The sequence below is a fragment of the Phlebotomus papatasi genome, chromosome 1 (assembly GCF_024763615.1).
Source record: "Phlebotomus papatasi isolate M1 chromosome 1, Ppap_2.1, whole genome shotgun sequence".
In the NCBI taxonomy this organism is placed as follows: domain Eukaryota; kingdom Metazoa; phylum Arthropoda; class Insecta; order Diptera; family Psychodidae; genus Phlebotomus; species Phlebotomus papatasi.
The window spans coordinates 85,250,049-85,269,648 of NC_077222.1; the positions used below are offsets into that span (position 1 = coordinate 85,250,049).

General features: G+C 35.0%; 4 protein-coding genes across 4 annotated transcripts; 3 read left to right on the forward strand and 1 right to left on the reverse strand.

The window, feature by feature from the left end:
* Positions 1-1,379: 1,379 nt before the first annotated feature.
* Positions 1,380-4,440, forward strand: LOC129807902 (uncharacterized oxidoreductase YoxD-like). The gene is made up of 7 exons (XM_055857539.1): positions 1,380-1,403; positions 1,454-1,511; positions 1,591-1,751; positions 1,820-1,996; positions 2,873-3,129; positions 3,194-3,319; positions 3,394-4,440. Exons 1-7 carry the CDS (start codon positions 1,380-1,382, stop codon positions 3,476-3,478), a joined length of 888 nt encoding a protein of 295 aa, XP_055713514.1. The 3' UTR covers positions 3,479-4,440.
* Positions 4,441-11,858: 7,418 nt separating this feature from the next.
* Positions 11,859-13,150, forward strand: LOC129797892 (estradiol 17-beta-dehydrogenase 11-like). The gene is made up of 4 exons (XM_055840762.1): positions 11,859-12,279; positions 12,347-12,407; positions 12,480-12,960; positions 13,018-13,150. The coding sequence occupies exons 1-4, from the start codon at positions 11,917-11,919 to the stop codon at positions 13,106-13,108; spliced, it is 996 nt and encodes a 331-aa protein (XP_055696737.1). The 5' UTR covers positions 11,859-11,916; the 3' UTR covers positions 13,109-13,150.
* Positions 13,151-13,626: 476 nt separating this feature from the next.
* Positions 13,627-14,946, reverse strand: LOC129797896 (endothelial lipase-like). The gene is made up of 3 exons (XM_055840767.1): positions 14,490-14,946; positions 14,118-14,433; positions 13,627-14,055 (listed from the first exon to the last, which is right to left on the reverse strand). Exons 1-3 carry the CDS (start codon positions 14,753-14,755, stop codon positions 13,702-13,704), a joined length of 936 nt encoding a protein of 311 aa, XP_055696742.1. The 5' UTR covers positions 14,756-14,946; the 3' UTR covers positions 13,627-13,701.
* A 14-nt stretch (positions 14,947-14,960) lies between these two features.
* Positions 14,961-18,853, forward strand: LOC129797893 (uncharacterized oxidoreductase YoxD-like). Its single transcript, XM_055840763.1, has 5 exons — positions 14,961-15,446; positions 15,518-15,847; positions 16,064-16,320; positions 18,087-18,212; positions 18,690-18,853. Exons 1-5 carry the CDS (start codon positions 15,240-15,242, stop codon positions 18,763-18,765), a joined length of 996 nt encoding a protein of 331 aa, XP_055696738.1. The 5' UTR covers positions 14,961-15,239; the 3' UTR covers positions 18,766-18,853.
* The last annotated feature ends 747 nt before the right edge of the window (positions 18,854-19,600 follow it).

Here is a 19,600-nt window from a genome sequence, read left to right on the forward strand (position 1 = left end):
TTGTGCTGAAAAACATAGAATTTGCGTTGGCAACACTTTCGCCCCAAATTTCCCCTCAATTCCGCTCCACACTCAAGGCGCCTTGTCATCCACACATACACACTCACACAAACATGAATATTCAAATTTTCCATAAGCATTTAATAAATTTCTTCCCACAATTTCCTCACGCAAATCCATTGCGAAATCCCAAGAAGCTCTCTGGTTGCCTCGGTTGCCCCATGGTGCTTTTCTGCGCTGAATCTGGTGACATCTTCGCCGCCTGACGCTCCGCTGAAGTTTTCCCGCCAAATGCCGCGTCCACTCTGCTTCCACGAACACACTCACACACACACACTCGCGGCACTATTTCACAACTTAACACAATTTTCGTTTTCCACTTCTGGGCATTGCTTATCCCACTTCTGATGATGTTAGAACCGTCAGGGAATCTGTAAGGGCGGAGCCCTCAATGCAATCGCGTGGATGAGCGCCTTGGCCGCCAGAGATTTCTCCAGAACCCTCAGCGTTCCTCCTAACGATCTATACCCTACGACGATCCAACATGAACTAACTCTCACAATACTAATCCTCTCTACGATACCCCTCCCGAAGGGGTAACTCACAGACTAACACTAGGAACACTCTTAGGAGAAATCGGCGCCGCTCCGAGAGACATCTATGATGCCAAATTCAAATACCAACGGGGGGTTTAACCGTTGGGGAGAAGCTAGTGCTAACATTTTTTAGTAATAATAATTTATAAAATTGTTCATATTTATATTCTGTAACATCATTTGCGTCAGAATATCTTTGGGAATTATCTTGGGCTATTGTTCGTGAAACTTTTTATTGAGCCATAAAGCCCTTGAAATAGGTCTTACTGATGTTAAATGCTTCTCTTAATTAATACAACACTAAAACAGTTTGAGTGATGTTTTGTCTTTCTCAACTCTAATATGATTCATGTATATATTGATGCTAATTTTATGCAATCAACGTCATAAATAGCTATCAGTATGAGTCCGAATATCGCAATGAGGAAACATTATTGAATTCAACTTTGATCTTTCTTGCGTTTGTATCACTCTCTATCTATACATTGAATACTCTCTATTGATACTCTCTATACATTGGATTAATTTGCCCATATACATATGGTGTTTTTGCGATAGATTTATCTATATTTAATTTTATTAAATAGCTATTACCTATACTGCAAGTATTTTTGCAACTCCATTTGGAGTTGGAAATCTCAACTAGCAGCCTGCACAGAGTGACTCTCGAGATCAATCTTCAGTTGAATCTGTTGGTGTGATGTGCGCTTAGTAGATCGTGCTGTTCATTTTCGTATAAGAAAGTTTTCTGGTGAAAAATACTCGGGAAAATAGATTCTAAAAATGGAGGATATTGGAAAAATTGGTGTTGAAGAGTATCATGCCTCGGATTATATTCAGAAGACGGGGGTTAGAAGAATATTGGCGTTAGTGTGGAGTTTTGGGCGGGTAGCATATTACTTCACTGTGGCAAGCGTAAGTCACATTTTGAGTTTCTTTGTGGGCACTTTGAACATTTTTGCCAAAGACAACTCATATCCACTTGTTGGAAAAGTGGCCCTTGTGACAGGAGCTGGGAATGGTTATGGCCGATCCCTGGGTATCATGTTGGCTGCTGAGGGCTGTCATGTTGCTGTTGTGGATATCGATGGTGATGCTGCAGAGGCAACAGCAGCACAACTGCGTTCCATGGATGTAAAATCTGTGGCCTATAAGGTGATAGAGATCCCAAAGTCGTTTTCCCCTTCCAGCTGAATTTTCTTATGCTTTTTCTATCTGGTCAGGTGGATGTGAGCGATAGTGCACAAGTGGGAAAGTTGCACGAAGAGGTGGTCAATGATCTGGGTGTTGTGGACATTTTAATCAATAACGCCGCTATATTGCCTTTGATGTCATTTCGTGAAGGTACTCCGAGTGATATTGAGAGAATCATCAAAGTAAATTTGCTGTCACACTTTTGGGTAAATTTCCAAATATTAACTTACTTATTATTCAAAACAATTAAGTAAATTCATGTTACACTCTATAGAGCATCAAAAAGCATAAAAGAAGATAATCTTATGAATAAATATTAGTATAAAATTAAACTATATTTTAAGAATAGCTATTTGAAAAAAAAAATCCAGAACAATCTTGTGGATCAGCTTGAGTCTATTTGGGACTTAACTGGATCAGGGAATAGGGTTTTCAACAGCACATTTGACCCGTATTGTTCAAAACATACTCCAGATTTTCTTTAATGAAATAAACTTCTCATTTCTAAAATAAATCTCTAAGACTTAAATTTTAAGAAATTTCAGATTTTTTTAAAATTTTAAAATGTAAAATTTCAAGAATTCAAATTTAAATGCAAAAAAGATATAATAACGAAAATAAAATGAAATATCAATGTTCTTCAAATTATCTTTAGTTTTAAAGATAGGGAAGACTTCTCAAACCTTTAAATACGGAAAATTTTGAGGCAAGTTTGGAAAAACGAACTATCATTATCATAAACCTTTAAGTCAGGATTGAAAATTTTTAACATTAAAATATTATTTAATTAAATTATTTCAGAATAATTGAAGGAAAAGTCTGTTATTTAAAGGTTTTCAGAATAAGTTTGAAAAAGAATAATTTGAAAAGTATGAAACATAGAATAGCAAAATTTTAAGTTATTATAAAAGTTTTTAGGTTAGTTATGAATTGAAAATTTAGTATTGCGGGATTGTAAACCTAGCATTAAAGACAAAGTGACCTGATTTAAAACAAAAGTCATCACTTGATAATTATAAAAATTTTAGCAATAATTTTGAATTTATCTTTTAGTAATATTTAAATTTTCTTCTTGAAATCAGACAACAAGAGAATTTCTTAAAGACATGATTAAGCAGAAACGTGGTCACATAGTGGGAATTTGTTCAGGATTTGGCCTCTATCCTGGAGGTAGATCTGTAGCGTATTCCGCATCAAAATTTGGCGTTCGCGGTTTTATGGCAAGTCTCAATGAAGAACTCCTCTACAATGGCCAGAGTGATTTTATAAAGACAACCACCGTCTTCCCTCTCTTAATAGCAACTAGAAAAGAAGTTTCTGATTTGTATGAAAAACTCAAGTTAGTTTTCAGTGTATTTCAAAATTAATTTAAATTATTATTGACAACTTCATATTTTTTGCAGAATGGCTGATAAAATGCTATGCTTAACACCAAACTATGCAGCTTATCAGACAATAAGAGCAATTAAAAATGGGGCTGAGTTAATAAGTTTACCTAAAGGTTTGGTGACGTATATGACATTTGCTTCGTAAGTAATGAATTAAAAAAAAACAATTTTTATGATATATTGCAAAAGTTAATTGAAAATGACATTTTTTACAGAATATTGCCAACATCAATCAGAGAGAAGATAGTGTTTGGATTTATGGAAGGTAAAATCCCACAGATTCATCCCAAACATTGTTGAAAGTTGTGTTCAATTAGCATTAGAAATATTTTATTGTATGGAATTGGTGTGTTTTTAATAATCTGAAAAATGTGATAGGATCAATTAAAATTTTTATTAGGTGTTTTTTATTATACGTATTTTTTTTGTAAAATGCAACAAAGTTGTTGTATACATTGTATGAAAATGAAATTAAAAATTAAACCGTGATAAAATTGAACAGAGGATAAATTACGGTTGTTTTACACGGGGCAATAAATTTTAACTATTAATTAACTCTGCAACAACGTGAAATTAAATTCTCATCGATGGTAGTAAAATATTATATTTGCAGAGTTGCATAATTTTCAAATATTATTTTTTTTTAAATTGATGAACTGCAGTCGGATAGAAAAAATAGGAATTTTAGTATTCATTTTTATTTGTTTTTTTTTCACCAGTAGGTAACGATAAACATTTATTATTCTACAGTCTAATGACCATTGATTATTGAGACTATCTCATTTGAATCATGTTTCTCAAAGTCGCTCTTTTGAAATATGTGTGAAATTTTCTCATAACTCATTACTTAGCACCATTGTTCAAACATTTATTTTAATTTTCGTCAAACGTTTCTTCAAATGTACTACTATTGTAGGATGGATTAGGCTCTTTTGGACAGAGGCCCGTATTTTCATCCATTGACAGAATGATATTTTTTTTAATAAATAATGATATCTTAGTATTTATTAAAATCACAATGTTTTCAAAGCTGTCTTTTGGGGATAGTAAAGTATTATGCTAGCTACAGATTTTGCATTTTTAAAATAAATAGAGCAGTATCTTGTTCAGTTAAGTTTCAAAGAATGGGAAGAAATTAATCTTTTTAAAGCAACTATTCCTCACACATATCAGTATCCAGATCTAGGCTAATTACCCAAATGAGTCTCTTGTCTTCAAATGTTTCAAATTTTTAAACAATAATAAATTGCAGTGATTTTTCAAAATCTGATAGATCTATTACTTTCTATATTCCACCCTAAGAAAAAAATCTCAAAAATTTTGGTACGTAATGAATTAGAACACCGGATGACCATAACCGATGTGAGGAGCAAAGTGAAGGCGAACGAATCATTGTTACGGGAGTTCCGTGTAAACAATGGGGTCAGACAGGGGGACGGACTATCCTGCGGTCTCTTCAACCTGGCACTGGAGAAAGCGATCCGTGATTCTGGTGGAGCATGGGGGGGTCATTCTCAATAAGTCCACGCAGCTCCTAGTCTATGCTGATGATATCAATATCATGGGACGCAATACCAGAGCTGTACAAGAGTCCTTCAGCAAACAAAATTGATACTCTTAGCCGCGTTTGAGAGGAGGATTCAACAATGGATTTTTAGCTCTGTGTAAGGAGGGAAGATCGGGAAGATTCCGGAACCTATACAACCATTAAGTGTATGAGCGCTAACTGTCGTCAAGCAAATACGCCTCAATAGGTTCCGGTGGTCTGGTCATCTCGTTTGCAAGGATGAGGACGACCCAGCATGGAAAGTCTTTGAGGGTGGACCCTAGGCTTCTAGGAAAAGAGGCCGGAACAGTCTTCGATGGACCGATAGCGTGAACCAGGACACCAGCTCATTAGGAGTGTGGAATAAGAGAACAGTTGCGTGTATCAGATTCGAGTGATAGTGGGTCCTGAATTATGCATAAGGGCGCCTTCAGACCTGAGGTTTAGCCCAGTTCCAATTTTATTGATTTTTTAAAATTAACCAGATCATTTATCCATAATATTCAATCCTAAGTCGTATTTTCCTAAAAAACCTTGACCGATAAGATATAAGAGAAGTTAAGCCATATGGTTATGCCTTAGGTCTAAACCTTAATTTTAACAGAAAGGATTTTATCAGATGGAATAAAGAAACAAATCAAATAAATTATAAAAACAACATTACTAATATGAAGTGTATTAACTCTTTAATTATTTAATCTTTACTCTACTTTAGGTATATTTACTCTTTAATTAAACTTGAGTAAATACTTTTTAGGGCTTTGAATTTACTTATTAAAGAAAATTTTCTATTATCAAGTTTTGATTTTTATATTACAATTTTTTCATTAAAATCTTGAATTATCAGAGTTAAGAAATATATTTACTCTGTAAAAATTAGTTGTTTGATTACTTTGCCAGTATTTCTGAATAAAAGCTTTAATTGAGTACCGTCGTTGCGGGTGTCTTTCCACTTTTTTTCGCTATTTTTCAACTTTACTCCTTAAAAGTGAAGTGTATTCAGTAGATAATGAATAGATTTTATGCCACTTACATTTATTTTATAAAATTTTACTATGTTAAAAGAATCAAGAAAAAAGGCTTGCGTTTGGGATAAGGTGCGGGTGATTTTGCACTTTATATATAGATACTAAAGTATCATCAATTTCTAGTAAGAAATGACATTGAAAATCTTAACATCCAAGGGTAAGATGCTCGAGGTCTAGAATTTAGAATGGATATAGGCTTTACTACTCTAAACCCCTTTTTAGAATTATTAGACTTTCAGATAACTTTTTCATAGAGTCGTTTGTTTTTGGCAAAATACCTATATTTGCATTTCATTGACTATTACTGAAACTACAAGTATCCTTTTGATACATATACTTGGTACATAACATATCCCTGTATACGTTGACATGGTAGACCGGGCCGGCGAAGACCATCCCTAGAATTAACGAAAGTCTTACGGACGGCAGAATGCAAAGTAACCCGCAAAGACGGTATTTAACGTTCGTATGTGTGCTATTTTTGGAAGAAGTTGAACGCATATTATTTATGTAACTTGCTTTCAATATATTTTATGCTATTGATTTTGTTTAAAAGTAATGTTTTTAAAAATGCAGATTAAGGAAGATCTCAAAGCAGTAAATTTTCGAGATCTTTTATTTAATATTATTATTATTTTAAAAATTTTTGGAGTGGAGTTGGACGGGTAGACAAAGGGGCTCAAAATAGCCTAGGTGTCTGATCTCCCAATAACTCACGTAACTCCATTTGCAATCTATCTATCTAAAAGAGAGGATTTAAAACGTATGAAATAAGTTCTTGGATCACTATTCAGTACTTCAAACAGTTTTACAAAGTCGAAACGTCCAAGAAATTCATTTATCAAAATTTGAATATTAACTAAAGGTCTATCGGTCTTGAAACTAAAATTGTTGCGTGTGCAACATTTTATCGGAGTGTATTGGTGGTGATTTTATGACGAGGCGACGAGGTCGCCTAAAGCGGAGAGAATTGGAGGGCTTGCGGAGTGCTAAGAGAAAAATTTGCCCAGCTCCATCTCTTCCACCACGGACCTTCGAGGAGAAAACATCTCCGTCTGTGGACTCCTCCACCATCAGCACCAGCCACCATGTGAGCCACCCAAACTCCAGCCGATACTCCAGAGCCGCCTGGACATCCTCCGGACCTTAGAAGCCTCCCCGAATCCCATGCACCCAACCACCGATGGAGTGCCCTCACCGGAGGGCACAGGGGAGCGTGGGACATAGTCCCTGCCCCCGACGGAAGGACCATGGAAGGAAGGAAGGATTGGGAATAGGGAGAGGAAATGAGAGACAGGAACGTAAGGATGTAATTGGACTTGGAAGAAGGGAAAAATAAACGATTTTCGTATCATTTTGGCGCCCGAGCAAATGAAATATGTGAGTATTTCTGTTTTTATCCCATGGAATATTTCTTGGCTCTTCATAGTGCATTTTTGGGCAATTTGGTGCGCAACTTTGGAGGGATTAACGGTAGACATTGATAAGCCGTCCGTGGTGAAGAGCGTTGTATTTATTACGCCTTCTGCGTAATTAAATTAGCGTAAAATATTCATACAATTTTTCAGTTAGATTTTTTCCGTAAAGTTTTCTATTACAAGTAGTTTTTCTGGATTTTCTCTAAATTTTCTTTTTTTTTCTTTCGAATATGAGTAATTTTTATTTTTTTCTTCTTAATTTTTTTTGAGATCTTTTTTTTCGTTTTCTTTTACTCCATTGAGGGAGACTTAAAGTTGAAGGATAGCCTTTCCCGACCTATTTTAGTTGGAAAAACAATTTAGTGACCTAAGGGTCGAAAGAATTTCCTGTTTTTGAATTTTTATGTTCAATGCAGAGAAACAAATTCATCAAAAATTCATACCCAATTTTTCCGTTGGAATTTAATTATTAGTTTCAATAAGAAACTGATTCACCGTCTTAGGATTTTTTTTTTGCCCGATCGTAAGAATATTTTTGGCATTCCAAATATTGGATTTATAGTGCCTAGGCTGATGTAAGCCATTGTTCGTTACGGTTAAGCAGTCTGTAGTCCAAAGTCAGGTAAACTCAGAGTAGAATATGGAACATTTTAAGAAAATTTGGGTGTATTTAGGACTTGGGAAACCGGCTGAAACTTTCTTTTGTCTTCTAAGATGGCTTGGCTAATTTTTACCCCCAAGTTTTACAAAAAAAAAGCTCTCGTTTTCCATTAATTTTTAACTAGGATCTATTACCTAGGCCTCAGAGTAAAATGGGGAAAGTGGGGGGACATCATTCTCTACTTAGATTGGTCCTGGCGTTTCGAGAGTGGGTGGGGGGAGAGACTCCTTACCTCGTCGGTACAAGCTGGGGGGTACACATGCTAAAGCATTTTTGTTTGATTGGGGTATAGTACTTCTTAATTTCTAATTTTTTTTTCTTTTGATTAAAGTTCAATTTTTTTTGCATTACCTCTAAAAATGATTTTTATAAATTATATATCAAGAATAGTTTACGGTTGAGTGTTTAATTAAATAATCGTACAGTCCAGAATGCCCAAAACAAAATATTTTTAGGAAAATCAAGGGTATATTTGGGACTCGGTGGAAGGGCTGAGATTTTCTCGTTTTCCGGTGAGCCTGGTTCTGCTGTGGCTTAGCAAATTTTAACCCCCAAATGTAAGTATTCGTAGCTCATTTCCCCATTAATGCATTAACCATTGGCCAGGATCTGCTATCAAGATCAAAGCAGGTTGGGAAATATGGGGGGATGTCGTCCTCTATCTAGCCTAGATCAATTCTGGTCGTTGCGTAGGCGGGAGGAGGGAGAGATTTCTCGTCTTGGTGGTATGAGCTGGGGGGGTGTGCATGTCTTATAATGCGTTCTTAATGCAAGGGCCTAGTCGTCGGAAACGGGGAGAAATTCGTCTTTGGTGTTAAATCGTGTTTAGAGGGTACTTTTCAATTTTTTAAAATTCTATAAATATTATAATTCTAAATCCAGAAGAAATACTTGCACTTATTATAAAGTAATGGTCAATAATTTAATTTTTCAACTCTTTTTCCAAAAATAATTTTCATAGTATTTTGTAATTAACGTAGTTTACAATTTGTAAGAGAGCATGGGCGAGCAAAGAACAGAGAAAATTTAATTTTTGTTTTTTTTTTAATTCTTTGTCATCACTTTCTTGTTCGTGAACGGAGGATTAGTTAGGTAGGCCACCGATCAATTTGGAAAGACTTTAATTAAAATAAAGTCCTCCACCTTTAGGGTGTTCATTTTGATCGTCGATAATCGACCTAAATGGATTCAGTTTTAAGCTGAACCGAACTTAGTTCGTCCATTTCGATTATTAAATCCTTTTATCCCTCTTAGGACATCTTCGCGCGCTAGTGTCTCTTATGGGAAATTAATTTGTAGTGACATTTTTTTTTGTTACATGCAGATTTGATTAGGTATTTGCCAATAGAGCCATACCTATCACTTTTTTTTTCTCTGGCCAACATCTTATTCTTTTTCCTCCTATGTCATCTGACGTCACGTATATTTTGGACACCTCGAAACGATTATCAATTTTTAATTTGTTTTTGACTAGAATGAATTTAATGGTCGCGAATTTTTACCCACGTCTCCGCAGTTGCAGGCAGCCACATTCCTTGGAGCAGGTTGAAATTCTCGAATAGAACGTTTTTATTTATTGTTCGAGGCAGTTAGGGCAGTGTCGGTGGAAATAGGGGTTTTTTTCTTTGCCCTTCAGGCTTTCTTTTTCCCCAACACTGTAATTCGGCTGAGATTCCCCTTTCCGCTTCGAAGTCGGTACGCGGTGTGTTTCTCAGCGGAATAGCTGAGTACCTGTTCTAATTATAATGGTGCCGAGACGGGATGACTGGGGAATTAGGCCGCGACTATTTGTTCTATTAATTTTCTTGTGGATCGTATTAGATCCTTGGTGATCGGATTTTCAGGTGATCCATCTTTAAATTAATTTCTTAATGAATTCTTTCACTTTAAAAATAATTGTTGAGATAATTAGGAAATTTCGATGGCGCTAAAATTTTAGGACGGCCTTTATGTTCGAAATCTTTATTATCTTAGCACACAAAATAGCATATTTATCTTCAAGTTCTTTAATTTTTCTCCTTTAAAATGGATTTTCTGTTTTGGGTGATGCGATTGGAACATGCAGGTTTTATCGCTGGCGCTAAATTATTAGGACGGCCACTTAAGGCGGAATCCTTGATGTCTTCTAGTCGCTTACTTGGAATCAGGAGTCTGTTTTCCCTTTCTTTCCCTTAATTAAATATTAAGTCTGGTTGAATGCGCCTTTTCTGTCTGAAATTGGACGATTGGAATAATGGAATTCTTTCGCGGGCGCTAAAGTTTTAGGTCGGCCATTAATCGCGAGATTCCTTATTGCCTAGTCGACTATTTAAGATTGAGATCGCTAAGTCGCTAGTTTATTTGTTTTTACTCATTTTCTCTGGAACAAATTGCTCACCAATGCTACTCCCTTTATTTTCTTTTCCTTGTTCTTTATCTATCAAGATCTTTAATTATATAACCTTTAAAATTGTTAACCAAGAAACTTGAGTTATTTGTATATGGACAAGGTCCCCTTAGGGGTTTGAAAATCTTTTTTTTTTTTCTTTTTTTTTGGTAACTCCGGGGTGTGTGTTGCGTGTGCAACATTTTATCGGAGTGTATTGGTGGTGATTTTATGACGAGGCGACGAGGTCGCCTAAAGCGGAGAGAATTGGAGGGCTTGCGGAGTGCTAAGAGAAAAATTTGCCCAGCTCCATCTCTTCCACCACGGACCTTCGAGGAGAAAACATCTCCGTCTGTGGACTCCTCCACCATCAGCACCAGCCACCATGTGAGCCACCCAAACTCCAGCCGATACTCCAGAGCCGCCTGGACATCCTCCGGACCTTAGAAGCCTCCCCGAATCCCATGCACCCAACCACCGATGGAGTGCCCTCACCGGAGGGCACAGGGGAGCGTGGGACATAGTCCCTGCCCCCGACGGAAGGACCATGGAAGGAAGGAAGGATTGGGAATAGGGAGAGGAAATGAGAGACAGGAACGTAAGGATGTAATTGGACTTGGAAGAAGGGAAAAATAAACGATTTTCGTATCAAAATATTGAATAAATTCTTTAGTAGATCTCTTGGCTAGGACTTTAATAAATATGTGAGAAATCGAGGAATCCGATTAATTGAGAGGATATAATCTTCTCAGCGATTGCTTAATGGGTCCTTCGCGCTAATTTGATCCGATTGCTTTCCATCATGAATCAGCAACTGATTTTATCCAAAATGAAATTTGGAATATTCCATAAATAATGTAATATTATTGGTTGTGAACTAGTAAATGCAAAAAAAAGAATGGGTAAATGAAAACTCCTTGCAAAATGTTAACACTAGTGAGCACGATGCTTAAAGCTAGGGTCGAAGGAACACCTATTGACATTTTACGAACTCGTGTGACCTATTGGCACCCTATTTTTTACCATTTAGGATATAAAATATGAACATTTATCTTTATAGGAAGTGGTAGATTAATGAATAAACATCATATTACTTGCATTTTATTAGATACAATTATTAAACTTGAATACTATGAGGAAACTGCAATAAGCGTTCCCTGCAGAACAGGTGTTCCTTCACCCCTATGTTCGTTATTCAAAAAAATATTTTGCTTTATTTCAATAAAACCAATTATTAGAACATAGAACAACTGAGTTCGAGCATTTCGCAAAGTTTTTTTGACTAGTCGATTTGTTTTATTAGGTTTTAGAAGTAGTCTTAATAAAACTTTATGACTTAAGATTTTTCAATGCAGAGCTACAAAAAAAAGGCGCCTATTATTTCATCATAAAACGGTCAATTGAGATGCTATGTGTACTCCAGGTGATTCTTTTGACACAGTAAAAAGAATCATACATTTAAGAATTCTCAACAATATAACAATTCAAGTGTAGCCTTTGTGGAGATACCAATTGCAATTCATAGAGTTGTTATAGAAAGATCTTCAATACTATTTACTTTGAATATTACAATGTTTGAAGGCTGAGGTGCGACAATCCAAAACAAATATTCTTTTTCACTGTGGTGTGATTAGCATATAAATCATAAGTCACCACCAAAACTTCAGTCATTACTGTTTTTAGAGGTGTCCTGGGCAGATGGATTTAACCATTTAGTGAGATGCAGAACGTATTCGATAGTGGAAAAGTGCCATATGAGGCTGCTCCTATCCCAAAGAGGAGATCGTTTGACGAATCTATAATGTTCTATTTGTTGGTGGTTAAGGATGTTTTAATTGTGCTTCTAATTGCTATTCCTATGTTGGTGCTCAAGTTGATAACAAATCTTCTGCCAGGAAGTGATAAAAATGTGGCTGGACAATTAGCCCTAGTAACTGGGGGAGGGAATGGGATTGGTAGGGAAATAGCGTTAGAATTAGCCAGGAAAAAATGCAATATAGCCATTGCTGATGTGGATTGTGAAGCTGGTGAGAATACAGTGAAGGAATGTGTATCCTTTGGAGTTAAAGCAAAGTTCTTCGAGGTATTCCATACAATTTTTATGTTCTGATGCAATTGCGCATTAAAAAAGAATGTGTGACTTTTCTTAGGCAGATGTTGGTGATAGCGATGAAGTGATATCGCTTCGAGGGAGAATAGAAAAAGAAATGGGTATATTTGATAACATTTTTGATTTTTTTTAAAAGTAAGTCATAGAGGAATTACAGGGGATCCCTATTGTAGGTTTTGTGGATATATTGGTGAATAATGCGGGTCTAATGCCACTTCTATCGATGAGAGAAGGCACAGCACCTGAAATCGAAAGGATAGTTCATACGAATTTTTTTTCAAACATTTGGACTTGCCGAGTTTTTGTTGGTGGAATGATTGAGAGGAAGAAAGGTCACATTGTCTGTATTGCGTCAGCATCATCAATCCATGTGATGCCACGAGCTTCGATTTATACTGCCACAAAGTGTGGAATTGCAGGACTTATGGGTGCATTTGAAGAAGAATTGCGAGGTGAAGGATATGGGTTCATCAAATTCACTACAGTTTATCCTTATTTTGTTTCAACAAGAAAGGATCTCATAGAAGCCCTCAATCTGCGATTTCCTGCGATAACAGCAAAAGAAACTGCAAGTGCTACTGTCCAAGCATTACTGAGGAACCAGAAAGATGTAGCAGTTCCGTCTTATCTATTCTTCCTCTCAAAATTTTCCAAGTACAATTGAATTTCAATAATGCTCCTTCGTAACTTAACATTATAATTTATTTTCAGATTTTTCACAGCTGAAGTTCAACAGTTGATCCGTGATAGGATATTCAGAGAGCGTTACTGTCTTATGACACCCTACAAGGGATATAATTGAGCTTGTTTATCCGTTTAATAAATTAATGGTGTCCCAGAAGAATCCAAATGGTCCGAAGAATGGTCCCATTGCGTAAGGAGGTTTGGAGTTTGTTTGAACGCAGAATATTCCTTTTGCTTCATATGAGGTACCTTCACCCATTAATATCATGTCTGATCCGTTGTAGTTTCCTCTTGTAAAGGCTGCCCAAGAAGTACAAGGGTAACTGTAGAACAACGAGGTGAGAATTGATTCAGCAAACAAGTGATGTGCTCTTCCATGACTACAAGCCACTGAAATGTTAAGTCATTTTTAGCTGTTAGGTAATAAGGCTATTTGTCTAAGCAATCTGCATTGAAGACGATTTTAAATTTAACGTAAATATTGTTTTTAAATAATTTAATTTTCTTCTTAGATTGACAAAAAATATATTAACAATTCATAACCGTTTTGCTTTGAAAGAGATCATTTTGTTACATTTTAAAATTAAAAAAAAAACAGATTAAGGGCTGCTCATAGTATTACCGTAATTCCTTGAAAAAGATGATAAATTCCATGATTCTTCTTGCAAGGGAACTGACTGATACTCCATGAGCAGCCCCTAGAGTAGAAAGTTAACGTAAGGGATAAATAATTAGTTTTATGGGTATATGCTTACGTTGATCTATAAGATTGGTCCCACATCCAGGTTGTATAAATCCCCCGTTTGGATAGAAGTCAGCATGTCCAAGTGGATTTCGGAAGCCAAGACTTCCTGCAGCGGTATGGATGACATCTACAAAAACAGCATCACTGTCATCAAGTCTTGATTCCGGACCGGACCACTCAAATCCAATAATTGCTGGATCCAGGCCTGTTATTCTTCCAACTTGTCCTGATTTTGTAAAAGAACCAGCATATCCGGCCAGGTGACATCCTAAACTATGTCCGATCAAATGAAAATCTTCGATGCTTGCATTTTTCATTGTCTAAAAGTCAGATAAACACTAAGAAGTAGGTTTGATTGAAGTGAGACCAATCAGTGGCTTACTACAAGGTAGTCGATGAGTTCTGCAATATATTTTCCAACTTCTCGTATTTGAAATGCGGGATAGTAGTAAAAGTCATTAGCTGCGATATCTCTGTAATCAACAGTGACGATATTCAGGTTTTTCCTGGACAAGTAGTTGTTTTTGATATTTTGCACAGTATCGCTCTCTTCATTTGAATGCCAACCATGGATAAGGAGTTTAGTTTCTAATTCAGGATTGAAGTCACCGAAGTAGTAATTGATGCCATCCTGCAACTCATCATTAGTCTTCGTTGTCCTTGAAAATTGCATCAATTCCCTTCGGCTTTTATGTTTCCTGGAATACATAATTTCAATTTAAATATTGAACACGAACTTATTTATTATTTTTACCTCTTGTAGAGGAAGAATTTAACTTTTTCTCGAAGGTTAGAGTTGAGTATCATCTCCAAAATATTCATCTGATCATTATTACTACTTTTTTGAGTGGTATTGTCAACTAATGCTTGCGTTGTAATGTGATTTGTGTCTGAAAAGTCTTTAGAAAGAAACTGTGAAAATAAAAATCTTTGAAAAAAACTAACAAAACCATTGTATCCACCTTCTTGGCCAACAATTCTTATTGTACACAACACTAAAGCCACAAGTCTCAAAATCATTGTTACTCTTTCACTGTCTGAAATTCAATGTTTTCTATGAACCACGGTCAGGGTTGAGCAGAAATATTATCTCATCATTTTTTGTATGAATCCCCTGCTCCATAATTGCCATCAATGAGACGGTCAAGTTACCTAAAATACTACATTTCGGCTCACAATTGTCCATTTGATACAATTTCCAGATAGTGATGTATATAGCATGTTAATGTTGCAATTAGCCATTGGTGTTATTATCTTTTTTTTTGTGCACAAGTTCACAAAAAATCGGTTTTGGTCTTATCTTGATACCTAGTTTGAAATGCACATTGGTCAAGGGTGCTTATCGGAAATCTCCATGAAACCACCACCTGATAAGCAATTTCAATACCCAAAAGTCAATCAATAAGACTCCTACGCTTTATCAGGTTTTCAGTTGAACGGTGCTATTTGTGGCGTGAAGTGACTGGTTACTTAAAAAAAAAAAGATTTCTAGAAAATTTAGAAAATGGACGATATTTGGAGCCTTGGTAGGCTTCCTTACGAAGCAGCCAAACCTTTTAGAAATAAATCAACCATGGAAAATCTCATGGATGTTTTACAATTCTTCTTCGATTTCGTAAAGTTACTCTTCCTTTCCATTCCCATTCTTGCAACGTACGTTCAAGAAATTTTCTCAAAAGAACCCAAGAAAATTGCTGGTCAATTGGCATTGGTAAGATTGCAGAATTTTCGTATTATGAATAAGTAAGCCTCAATAAGTTTTCGTATTTCTTCGTGGCAAAGGTAACAGGTGGAGGAAATGGACTTGGCAAGTCAATTGCTATACGTTTGGCCAAGGAGGGGTGCAATGTGGCTGTGGTGGATGTTGACTTACCAGCTGCTGAACGTGTTGCTGGTGACATTAAGAGTTTTGGCATAAAGTCGAAAGCCTACAAAGTGGATGTATCTAATTTTGAGGAGGTGAAAACTCTTAGCCAAGATGTTGAGGAGGATTTAGGTGCTGTGGATATACTTGTAAACAATGCTGGAATAATGCCAGTAGTCTCTTTGATGGAGGGCAGTCCAAGGGACATTGAGAAGATCCTCAGTGTGAACCTCACTTCGCACTTTTGGGTAAGAAAAACTCACATTATAGAGAGTGTGAAATCGCAAATCACCACGCAATCAATATCGACCATATGATGTAATTCACTTATCTTATCGCCATTAAAAAGATTTGATGGATTCCATTGACCCTAAGCACAAAAGCTCAGTATGGCCAAAATGAGATTATTAAGCGAGATCCTGGTGGATTAAATGACTGATTCTCTGATTGATGTTGTCTTACAGACTGTTCGAGTGTTCTTCGAGAGTATGATAAGGCGACGGAAGGGGCACATTGTGGCAATATCGTCATTGGCAGGGCTCGATGCAGCCGGAAGAGCTGTTGCATACTCAGCCAGCAAATTTGGTGTCAGGGGTTTCATGGATGCCCTCAGGGAGGAAATTCGCTTGAATGGAAACTCTGGAGAAATTTTCACAACAACTGTGTTCCCGTACTTTATTTCAACTAGAAAGGATTTGATGGATAAGATGAAGAATGCTAGGTAAAATTCTATTATTTTTATTTTTTCAATTTTAATTTACTTTAACTTGATAAAAAATTTTTTTCAAGCTGCAATGAAATATAATACTAATCAAATAGTTTTGCGAATTGCTCAAACTCGTGAATTTGATGCTATGCCCACAAATTTGGTTTGGTTTTTTATCGCATTATTTTGTATTTTATCTTTATATTGATTGGTTCAGAAACTCCACATACCGATTCATAAAGTATCTCAAAATCTGAACAAAAACAGTCAATAAATCAATAAAAAATACACTTATCGGTTAAATACTGGTCTATTTTATAGCAGAAAATAAATGAGCAGTAAAAGTTATGTTTGATCAGCAAAAAAATTTAAAATAATCCTTAACAAAAATTATTTCGTAAAATATTAAATTTTCTTCAATAAAAAAATCTAAATCTTTACTAAATGGACTAAATGTATCTAATAACAAAAATGATTGTACGTGGAATGAAAACATTTTTTCCTCTTTGTCAAGTTATGACAATTCTACTTTTAGTTTCAAGATTGAATAGTGATCAAATTTGATTATTTTGCTGTGAAAATCTATTTTTTACTGTTCATTTATAGAATGCTGTCTATTTTCAATTTTAACAACTTCACGCTCGTTTAGAATTTTAAAATATTTTTTATATAAATTTTATTTCGGAAGTAGTCAAAATTAAGTAATTAATTTTTAAAATGTTGATTTAATGGTCTTCGTTTAACTGAAAAAGTATATTTTCAAAAAAAGAATTAAGAGTAAAAATATTTTATATATTTTATATAAAATTTATATTAAATATAATATAAATAATACTTATATTATATTATATATATTAAAATAAAATATTATTTTATTTTAGTATTATTAACTCGATTAAGAGAAATTAAGTTTTGAATTATTGAAATATATTTTTTTAATTTTTTATTTAATTTAGTAAATTTATTAATTATTATAATTTTTGATAGTAATAATACAAAAATTAAGGATTTCTACTTTTTTTTCGTTTAAAAATGTTTGAAACTTTGATATAATTTTTTTTATGAAGATAGTTTTTATAACAAAAGAAAAATTTTAATTACAATCTCAAGATGTATTTCATAAAGCATAAAGCAATTTCACGGATCATAATCATGTTAATCTGTGTGTATACTATCTAAGTTTCAAAATTTAATATTCATTCCATTACGAGTACCACAAGTACCGATCTTGAACAATTGTTCATACTAATTTATTTTCATTGGTAATAAAAAATCAAATGAAACTAATGATCTTTAGGAAAATAAATTTAGATCTTCAAGTTATATTTTTTTACTGCTCGAACTCAAAGAGGAGAGCCTACATGTTTGAGACGCGATGGATTATTTATTGATTATTTAAATAAATATGACAAAAACACTGAACGATTTATTTTAATAAAGTCTATACTAGTGAGTATACTGTGCTGTACAAAACTTCAAGATAATTTTCTGAATTTTGGAAATATTGCTTAAAGTCAAAACATAAAAAAGTCTTTTAAACATTCCGGTTTTCCCTTAGTCCATTTTTTCAACTTATGACGCGACTAGAGGCCAAATGGTTAGAGATATTGACTTCTGGTCTCTGACGACCCTCCCAAAAGTCAACATTATCTAGGAGAGACTTTTTTCTTTTTTCCCCTCCCCCCTTCTACCCGTTCTATTATTCATAAAGTTTTTACAAAATAACAATTTTATAAACTGTTACTTAGCAAACCTAATGAAATTTATTTTATTACTTACAGTTTACTTCAGCGGTACCCCCCACTGATACCCGATGATGCTGCTGACATTGCGGTTGATGCCATGCTTGAGAATAAGATTTCCATCACAATTCCCAAAGTTTGGCCAATTAGTAAAATTATTTTCCAGTACGTGCCAAAATTATAATTACAGTACGGCTTCAATAGTATCAACGACTTGGATTCTAGTATTTTTGAGATTTTTTATGTTATTAGTCGTTGTACCCAGCGAGTACAGTTAGTTGGAAAAGGCAGCGTTTTCGGCATATTTTTTCTGAGTCGATTAGCAAAAATATGCTGACCGGTCAGCAGTTCTCGAACAAAAAGTGCTAACCAAATATACGGAAATGACACTACCTCGCGAGTGCCGTAAAAAATGCAGCTAAAAATATATGTTTTCAGCTGAATTGATATCGGTTTGCATTTGGTCCTTGCTGGGGAGTTACTAGTTTAATCGTTAAAATTTGTCTTAAGCTTTTCCTTAATAAAAGTATTTTAAAACTTTTATGCATTGACGTTGACACCATTGGAGTCGTACTGTATATGAAGTAAAATATATAATAATATATGTATATCTAATAAGATGTATTTTTTCCTGTAAAATAGGTGTCTTCCGTCTCGAATTCAGGATCTCGTGAGGGAAGTGCTCGTGAAGGAGTATATACCGCGGATTCAGCTGTAAACTGTGCGTATGGAGACACGATGAATCAATATGATAATTTTGTGAGTTCTTTGCGCAATAATCATAAACAATTTAGTACAGAGAAAAAGAGCCACAGTATATTTGTCTACAGGTTATGTGGATATAAAATTTTTGGTCTATCTCGCATGGCTTCATTTTATCTGCCACCCATGCTTAATGTTTTTTATCTCACAGTATTTTCTGGGCCATAAAAATGTTGGTGCGCAAATATATTTGGTGAATTACTTCCGCTCATTTTTGATAGTTTTACGATATTTTCAATTTTGCTATAATTTTTAACTTTTCCACCTCTGGCATGTAGGAAGTTCTCTGGTAGTTCAATCAACTTAAGGGAATTTTGCAAGAGTCTCTTTTTGGGAAATTGCTTGATTTTTTTTTTAGGAATACACTCAACCGATTATGATGGGATTTATGGAAGGATAAACCAATATGGCATTTTCATAAAGCATTAATTTTATCTTGGCACATGAAAAAAAAAACGAAAACGATGTGAAGCACAAAAGTATTAAAACCTCCCCTTCGAAGGACTCAATTCCTCACATGGTGTGCGTATTTGAAATAATAAAAAGCCAGTATCGAAAAAAATAAAAGTGCATAATATTTTATTACAAGATATAACTTTAGAAGAAACAAAGTCGAGAATATATGCGGTGAATAATTTCCCCAAATAATCTTATATCTCTTCTCAAAGCAATATTGTTGAGATATAGAAGGCATATTCCTTGGGCGTATGTCCCTCCCATATATCCACCTTTTAATGCACTTTAGTGTATTATGCGTAATTCCTCGACATAAAGACGAGCCAACACATCAA

Bases quoted from the DNA above. Each gene is read 5' to 3' on its own strand.
- LOC129797896 (XM_055840767.1), bottom strand. From the start codon at position 14,755: ATGATTTTGAGACTTGTGGCTTTAGTGTTGTGTACAATAAGAATTGTT. The intron at 14,434-14,489 runs GTAAAAATAATA...TATGTATTCCAG, and splicing joins AAATTCTTCCTCTACAAGAG to GAAACATAAAAGCCGAAGGG. The intron at 14,056-14,117 runs GTAAGCCACTGA...TCTGACTTTTAG, and splicing joins AACTCATCGACTACCTTGTA to ACAATGAAAAATGCAAGCAT.
- LOC129807902 (XM_055857539.1), top strand. From the start codon at position 1,380: ATGGAGGATATTGGAAAAATTGGT. The intron at 1,404-1,453 runs GTTGAAGAGTAT...GGGGGTTAGAAG, and splicing joins AGGATATTGGAAAAATTGGT to AATATTGGCGTTAGTGTGGA. The intron at 1,752-1,819 runs GTGATAGAGATC...CTATCTGGTCAG, and splicing joins TAAAATCTGTGGCCTATAAG to GTGGATGTGAGCGATAGTGC.
- LOC129797892 (XM_055840762.1), top strand. From the start codon at position 11,917: ATGCAGAACGTATTCGATAGTGGAAAAGTGCCATATGAGGCTGCTCCT. The intron at 12,280-12,346 runs GTATTCCATACA...GACTTTTCTTAG, and splicing joins TTAAAGCAAAGTTCTTCGAG to GCAGATGTTGGTGATAGCGA. The intron at 12,408-12,479 runs GTATATTTGATA...TCCCTATTGTAG, and splicing joins GAGAATAGAAAAAGAAATGG to GTTTTGTGGATATATTGGTG.
- LOC129797893 (XM_055840763.1), top strand. From the start codon at position 15,240: ATGGACGATATTTGGAGCCTTGGTAGGCTTCCTTACGAAGCAGCCAAA. The intron at 15,447-15,517 runs GTAAGATTGCAG...TTCGTGGCAAAG, and splicing joins TTGCTGGTCAATTGGCATTG to GTAACAGGTGGAGGAAATGG. The intron at 16,321-18,086 runs GTAAAATTCTAT...TATTACTTACAG, and splicing joins GATAAGATGAAGAATGCTAG to TTTACTTCAGCGGTACCCCC.